This window comes from Salvia miltiorrhiza, chromosome 6, assembly GCF_028751815.1.
Source record: "Salvia miltiorrhiza cultivar Shanhuang (shh) chromosome 6, IMPLAD_Smil_shh, whole genome shotgun sequence".
Lineage (NCBI taxonomy): Eukaryota > Viridiplantae > Streptophyta > Magnoliopsida > Lamiales > Lamiaceae > Salvia > Salvia miltiorrhiza.
In genome coordinates, this window is record NC_080392.1 from 40,448,023 (window position 1) to 40,456,817 (window position 8,795).

General features: G+C 37.8%; 1 protein-coding gene across 1 annotated transcript; it reads right to left on the minus strand.

Moving 5' to 3' along the window:
• Positions 1-725: 725 nt before the first annotated feature.
• LOC130990908 (uncharacterized) lies at positions 726-1,994 on the minus strand. Its single transcript, XM_057915136.1, has one exon. The coding sequence runs from the start codon at positions 1,992-1,994 to the stop codon at positions 726-728; it is 1,269 nt and encodes a 422-aa protein (XP_057771119.1).
• Positions 1,995-8,795: the final 6,801 nt, after the last annotated feature.

An 8,795-nucleotide genomic window follows, 5' to 3' on the forward strand; every position in this document is an offset into this window, starting at 1 on the left:
GTTAAGAAATTTAAAAGATCGTTTAGCAGGAGGAGCAGCAAACGAGCATTGCAAGAGCAACGGCGAATGATCAGAGGTCGCTCGAGGCAGAACATGAGTATTAATAGAACCCCAAAGATTCGCAAAAGAGTGCGAAAAAAGAGCACGATCAAGTAACGATTCCACATGTCTAGGCAGAAAACGACGGCCAGACCAAGTAAAACGAAGGCCAGAAGTAGGCGACTCTATAAATCCCGAATCATCAATAAACTTGCGAAAATCACGACAAGAACCCCTTGGAGGCATAACCCCACTAATCCTCTCATGAGAGCCAGTTATAGCATTAAAATCACCTATAAAAACAGTGTTTCCGTGAGCAAAATGTAGTAGGATAATCCACAACTCTCTCCTCGCAATGGGATCATTCGATCCATGAATAACCGCCAAACGACAGTCCAGATTCTGCCAAGAGCAGTCCACAATCACAACCTGGGGAGAAGAAAACACCGTTGACATAATCACCGAAGGCTGCGCAAAAATCCAAATATTAGAGCAACGAGGAAGCCGGTTGTTCTGATGCTGGGGAATCATATTTAGAGAATTCCAAAACGAATAACCAGTATTACGAAAAGCAGTTTTAGGTTCAATCAAACCCAAAATAATAGGCTTAAAAGAGCGACAGTGCTCTTTAAGAAGCAGTTTAGAAGCATCCGTAAGCCCCCGAATGTTCCAAACTAAAATATTCATCAAAAACCGATTTTAGGGAGCGGGTGCTCTCCCGCCTCAACCTCATCCGCCCAGGACCTATTCCCCACATTCTGCGTGGCCCTCAAAGGAGCCGAGTCTGTCGAATCCACAACAAAATCCCTTGGGTGCAACCCAAGCTCTGCCTTTTGTCTCAAGCGATGTTTAATGCTCTCCTCTGTGACCTGAGATATGGGTCGGAAGCCCCTTCCTCGTCCCACTCCAGGAGGTCGCCCTCTCCCTCTTTTGACGTGTGTAGCAGCATGTTCTCCGGCATCCTCCGTATGTGAATCCCTATCAGTTAAGTATTGCTCTAACCGTTGTATTTTCATAGCATTTTCAACCGCTAATGCTTTTACCTCAGAGGCACTTTCAATCGTCCTCTCCTCTTCCGCTGCCGAGTGGCAGTTAGCTTGATCCCTGTTTTCAACGGCCACATCATTAACATTGGAATTTTCCTTCGGATCATCTAACTTACTTTTGTCGGGCAATTCCACTAAAGTGACAGGCGAGGCATCCACCACCTGCATTGTGACCTGCTCTCGAGAATCCCGCCCTGATGGCAAAGTACCCAGGGGGTTCGGCTCAATCTCAACAGTAGCTCTGCTGCCTAAAATTGGCATCTCCACCTCCACGTCCTCCGTCAGAGCAGCAAACCTGTTGCTATTGGTATTGGTAGACGACGAAGCACCATTACTCTTGGAAGTAATGCGTGCTCCCTCCCCCTTCTCCAAATTCTCCTCCGTTCTATCTTTCGATTGCCAACTCTTGTTAGTCTCCACAGGGCGACTCTCATTTGCCACCGCAACAGGCTTATCAGGATGCCGGCGGCATCTATCAACAGTGTGTCCGGTGATTCTACAACGTGAACAATATAAAGGCATGGATTCATAGCTAAATTTCACATAGCAAGAAGAAGTTCCTTCATCAATATAAACTCCCTCCAGTAAAGGTGTTGATAGATCCACTTCAATCAAAACTCGAGCAAAGTGTCCTACTGCACCCGCAGCAGCGCTACTTTCAATACGAATCGGATGCCCTACCGCACGTCCAATAACCGCAATCACCTCTGGATGCCAAAACTCCAAGGGGAGATTATAAATTCTCACCCAGATTTGTGCTATGGATGACGATTCTTTATAAGGGTCAAAGAATTTTGTCCATTCGCGTAGTCTAACGCACCCCGAAGTCAACTCCAAAACAGGCTTGGCTTTTGCAATCTTTTTATCCTCCATGGACTTAAACTTTAGCGTAAAGAATCCTTTCCCCATAGGAATGCACTACCAATCCGACAGTTTCCAAACGTTTTGTAGTTCACGTTGTATTTCCAAAAGTGGCTTCGGCTTCTCTCCTTTCCGAAAAATCATTCTACCAATCAGAGCATATTGGAAGGATTCTAACTGTTTCTGGTAAAATTTATGAGGAATGGAGATAGTCACAACATCTCCCTCCTTCTTATGTGTAAATGCCTGAAAACGGTGCGCCGGCACATCGGTTCTCCTATCTCTTGGGATAACAACTTCAGCGTACGCAGGCTTTGGAATGTTTTCAGCCTGCTTTACATGCAAGTTAGGGTTTTGCGAAACCCTAATGGGAGGATTTTGGTTGTTGTTATGTAGGGTGGGACTGCCATCAGCAGGAAACATTAAAGCACCAGCAGTCGAAGTAGGCGCCATGGAAGAGGAAGTAGGTGCAAGCGTCGGATTAGAGATCAAGACAGTCGGAACAGCATCCGTCTGCTTAGAAGCGTTGAGCGTGAAGTTATTCGAAATCACCGGGAGATTGAGAGCAGAATTGTCCGCGGTACTGCGAACGACCTGGCCGGAATCCATGAAACAGGTCGGCGGCGGTAGGCTAGGGTTTAGCATACGTTGAGAGAAATTGCTTCATCCCCCAAGGTTTCAAGAAAATTAATCTCCAAAAATTAAAAAAAAAAAAAAACAAATCGTACAATAGTGTTATTACTATATGACAATTATATATATTTTTATATTGTTATCTATATTATTATAATTTTAATTATTATATGCTTTTGATTAGAATATGGTGTTGCCCCTAATTTTTCTAGTACAAATTTTTTTGTTGAAGGGGGAGGTTGCTTTGAGATGATGGAACTAAACCAAATCAGAAAAAATAACTATCCAATCATATGATAAAGGGCCTTTATTATGCTAGTGACCTAGGGTCAATTTCATTTAGAATTAGTACTGGGACAATCTTCCCCCTTCAAATATTTGAGTGATTGATAATTAAAAAGTTAGAACTCTTCTTTCTTTGATAAAATTAATAATCAAACAAAAAAAATTTAAAGATTGCATCACAGTAAACTCGAATTCAAGACTTTTAACATTAGACATTCACATCACTTTATCGCAAGACCAACACACGCACACAAATAGAACTCATATTTTGCTAGATTGCTAGTTAGCACATGCTTGTGATAAAAGGAAACTAAGCATATTCATTAGTGTTGTATTTAACATGTACCTAAGATGAAAAATAAAATATTTAATTTGTTATTCTTTTGTTTCTTTTTTTAATAGTTTGACAACTCAAAAGCTTTTGCCATCCAAACTTTATATAGAGAGATGCTACCTTTTGATAAAGCGAAGTAGCTGAATTTAGCATGCATAAATTACAACATTGAGTGAAAAATTACAACATTGAGTGAAAAAATATATACAGGCTATGGGTAATTACAACATTGAGTGAAAAATATTACAAGATTGTTTGCATATAAAAAAAAAATTACAACATTGAGTGAAAAATATATACAAGATTGTTTGCATATAAATAAATGTACAGGCTATGGGTAATTCATTTGATATAACATCATAAAATCCGAACCTAATTCTATCATAGTCCAGTTGCAAGTAGCATCATGCTTCTAACAAGTGGGTTTGTGCTAATAAATTTGTGATCAATAAAACTATATCATAATTTGGCCACGAAAATCAGCACACACTATGAGAGTATGAGTGTGATAGTATTGAAATTTATGAGTATCTTCTTTGTTGCAACAGAAAGAGACTGCACTTTCCCCCTACTCTCAATTATAGGTTTAGCATATGGTTGGTACTATCGTATAACCGAATCGATGTCTCATTAAAAAAAAAAAAAGGAATTAGCCCACATTTGGTTGGATGTTTTTAGAGATTGGAAAGAGAATCAAGTAATTGAATCATTTACTTGTTATTTGGTTTGAGTAATGAGATAATCATTACCCTCACTTGAGGGTAACCCAATCATCCAATTTGTTACCCCTCAAAATAGAAGGAAACAAAAGAAAGGGAATCCCTTACTAATGTTTACTTTCCATTGTTAAACCAAACACTCAATAAAAATAATGGTTATTGTTATCATTCTTCTCCTTTATTTGATTCCATTCCCTTTCCATTCCTATACTTGAACCAAACGAGCACTTAAACTGAATCAACTAAAAGTTAATTTGGGCTACGATTCAACCGACACTAACTCCGATAGTTCGATATTCAATTTTCTTTTTTGACTAAATTGAACTTTTATTCTTACTCGTTTTTTACCCATATAATAAACAAAAAACACACATTTACGTGAAAATTAGAGTTAATATAAAAACACAAATTTTCTTGAGCAGCCGTCTCCACGTTGCAAAATACTCACATAATGTAATAGAACGCTTATAAGTGCTCTATTAAAAGTACGTAATAAAATATTATAAGTGTCACATGAAAGTCCTCCCTGTATAAACCAGATGAGAAATTAAAGTTCTCTAGGGATTCTTCTTTTGAAATCATAAAACAATTAAAATAAATACATATTAGACTCGCGTCGTTTATATCGAAACCAACCTTTGGTTGTGGTCACTATGTACAAGTACAACTATAGCCTAAACCCATAGAAGGGCTAAACGTTGTAATGTTAACTAGAAAATTTGTACATTGCCTCCAAAAAAAAAACGTACATATGCGTAAAAAATATTAATTTAAACTATTAATATATATATATATATATACATATATATATATATAGGGTTAGGCTAAAATAAGAACTAGAGTTAGGATATAAATTAAAAACCGTTAATAACCAATGGATCAATTTAAATCTACGGCCATATTTGATCACAAACAATTACATAAAAAATCTCGCTGGCTACATAGATTGGATAGAAAAGTAATTTATGTCATTCGGTTATAATCATTTCCTAAATTAAAGGGATTGTGTAATTCAATCACAATTAACTCTATATATCTTTATTTTTGTAGAACACATCAACACGTAAACACAGAAACTTTATTTTTAAAAAGAATGCGACTTGTCAAAAGAGTGACAAATACCAATATACATTAAATCCATTTTTAAAACAAAAAATTTGCATGCAAAAATATATTCCAATTCATATTTTAGTTATTAAAGAAATTTATACAAGCAATATAATATAAATATAATACAAAAAATTAAATTAGCAAGATTCAAATTATTCATGTATTATAGCCATTAAATTAGCACAATAAACATAGATATTCAAACCTTAGTATAGAGCTAATGTATATACTCTCAGCACAAACATGCACTAACTCACAAATTTTTACTTAATTCTCACTAATCAAGCATACAACAATAACGATTATAAATTATTCATGCAAACAGTAGCGGATCCAGGCGAGGGCGGTGGGGGTACAGCTGTACCCCCAAAAAAAGAAAATTTATACTAGTAGTATTATGCATTTAGGGGATTAATATGTATTTGACTTGTATTTGTACCCCCAAGTTCCCACTTCCCACCGGCCAAGTCACTCAAGTGAATTAATTTAGTTTGGGCTTTAGGCCCAACTAAAATTAAAAAATGGTGGCGGCTTAAGAATCACACAAAAGAATTAGAGGGAGAGTGATAGTTATGTAATTTATTTTTCTTGTTCTAACAATATTTCGGAACACACAATTCTTAACATTAAATTAAGTATTTTTTGTATTTATGTTTATGAGACTATTTTTTCGTACCCCCAATTTAAAAATCCTGGATCCGCCACTGCATGCAAAATACTCATTAAATTCGCACAATAATAATACATATTCATATGTTATTACATAGCCAATGCATATACATCATCACAAACAGGATATTAGCTAACCCATGTACATATCAGTGACATATATATTCAAAAAGATTCATGCACATATCAAACTCAATTCATTCATTTTTAGCACATATATTCGTTCCACATACTTATTAGTACAAGAATGAAAATAATTCACATAATAAAAATGTACTGTTCACGCAAATAATCGAAGGTTATCCATATGCCATAATTTCAATCACGTCAAATCTTTATTCCAAATAAATTAGGCATCATTTTCGGAAATGTGTAGTTCGCTATTTGGAAAGTCAACAAGAAATGCCGAATTTACCCTCCGGAGCAAATAATGCGCGAATTGAGTTGTAGCATAGAATGAATCAGTGGGAATCTTCAAAACTTGATCTCAGCCGTTAAATAGGACAAGATCTAAGGTTAATATAAGTTCTTAATTTATATACTAAGAGGGGTTTGTGGAATAACCGCCCCCTATATATATATTATTATTACTAAACTATTATATTATGATAGTAACTAGTTAGTAATTGATTGTTCAATGTATTACACAAAAAAAGGGTTATAGCAAAAAAATACACAAACTTTTGTAAAAATTGTAATTTTCACCTGCACTTTCAATTAAGAAATATATGAATTTATATTTTCGTTGCAATTTATCCTTGAGTTTGACTTTGGTGAAATTGGAGCTTAGTTGACAGTCGAAATTAAGTCAAATATATTAATTTTTGCCTCTTAGATCTTCGAACTTCTAAATACTTCTCATCATCAGAAGCTAGACCAACATCAAGTGAACTTTCGACCGGCGACTAATTTTTAATTTCGTCGGAAGTCAAACTTAGGTGAAAATTGCAACTAAAATATAAGTTCATATACTCTCTCCGTCCCATGAATATTGACACATTTTCAAATAAGGTACTAATAATTATTACCTTCTCTCTCCTATTTTATCATTTTTATTACTTTATCACTTTTATTATCTTCTCTCTCTCTTACTTTATTAATTTTATACTCCCTCCGTCCCACTGTAAGTGAGACTCTTTCTATTTTTGGCGTCCCACTGTAAGTGAGACCTTTCCATATAAGGCAATAATTAACTTAAAATTAGGGGACCTTAATTAACATTTAAAAATGTTTCAAGGCCTAAATTTCGATACCTATTCCAGCCTGGCACTTAGTTTTTTGCCTCTCTCGATTCTTCTCTCCAGAAACCCTATTCTCTTCATTTTCGCCTCTCTCTCCTCTGAATCTACGCCGCCGCCCTCTCTCCTATCTAAATCTATGGCTGATAATCTTTCCGGCGACGATGATGGCGGCGAAAATGGATGGATAAACCCTCGCCGCCTCACCACCCCTCTGTATAACCCTTGTCGCCCCCCACCCATCTGTATAACCCTCACCGCTCCCCCACCCCTCTGTATAACCCTCGATTCCCTCCAAACGAAGATGGTTTCGAGGAAGCTTGTGGGCTCGCCAGCGGCGGGGAAAGCCTCACTAAGCCGTGGAGATACGGTAATTTGAGGCACCCTCGTCTCCCTACACCTTATATCCCGCGTCCATCTCTCCTTCCTAAACCTTCCCCTGTGATGACGAACGTGAGCGATGGGAGGGTAGAGGTTCCAGAGGTGGCTTCATTGGACAGTGAGGAAGAGGTTACTGCGGACTATGGGCTCGCTGGCGGCGAGGGTGATGGCGGAACACTTGGATCTGAATTAGAAGAGGAATCTCCTTCTGATTTCGCCCTTGTTTACTTCCCGTGGAAGCCATCAACGGAAGAGTGGGCGAAGTGCGTTGCTATTGCTGACAAACAATGTGATGAGCTCCTAAAATTCCTTGATAAAAATCAATGATGAGGTGATATTCAATTAAACCTGAGATTTGCTCATTCATACCGCATATGTGCTTTACAAAAGATTGGGGTTTGTAACCCTAAGGTGATTTGTGCATTTGTGCTTTACAAAAGATTGGGGTTTGTAACCCTAAGGTGATTTGTGCATATGTGCTTTACAAAAGATTGGGGTTTATAACCCTAAGGTGATTTGTGCATTTGTGCTTTACAAAAGATTGGGGTTTGTAACCCTTCTGTGATCTGTGCTTTACATTTCTAAGCACTCTCGATTATGTCTAGGCCCAGATTTTGCACTATATCTGTCATTCCATCACTGCTTCCCCTTTCATTGAGATGATTTATGCATGCTTCAATAAGCTCCACTGGCACTTCTAGGTTAACTGGCAAGCGATCTGCCCTTCTTAGTGCTTCCTTGCCCATATGAGGTACTCGATAACTGTTGTGGCCTCTAAACTTCATTATCTCTATCAAGCATGATTGAAGACTAAGAAAAACTTTGTTTAGTGTGTGAGGTGAAAGTCTATTGAATGAATCAGTCACTGCATGTAGTAATTCATCCACGGTGTTGCATGCTGTCTCCACTTGCAATGATTGTATTGCTCGAAACCACCCTAGGTCGTTCACGTTGCAATCTGGACTGTTTGGTGGCTGTTGTTTGAGTCTTATGTCGAATCCATATTTACTTGCGGCAGCCCTGAAATCCGGATCATTGTCTAGAATGTGGGGTCTTGCATTGTCCTGCTGAATGTCAATTCGTTTGCTTGCTCCCTCTGGCCACTTGCTCATTACTGCTGGTACTACTTGTATAATGTGTATTTAGTGCCCTGTTTATGCATGATATATGCTGTGTGCAGTGGTGTGTGCCCTGTTTATGCATGATATATGATGTGTGCAGTGGTGTGTGCCTTGTTTATGCATGATATATGTTGTGTGCAGTGGTGTGTGCCCTGTTTATGCATGATATATGTTGTGTGCAGTGGTGTGTGCCCTATTTATGCAGGATATATGTTGTGTGCACTGGTGTGTGCCCTGTTTATGCAGGATATATGTTGTGTGCAGTGGTGTGTGCCCTGTTTATGCATGAACATCATTTAATGAATACAAATGCAAAGGTAAAACTTGATCAATGATGATGAGTAATTCTCATTCTGAGA

What these genes read in the sequence shown, in the direction of transcription:
- LOC130990908 (XM_057915136.1), bottom strand. Translation starts at nt 1,994, where the DNA reads ATGGGGAAAGGATTCTTTACGCTAAAGTTTAAGTCCATGGAGGATAAA.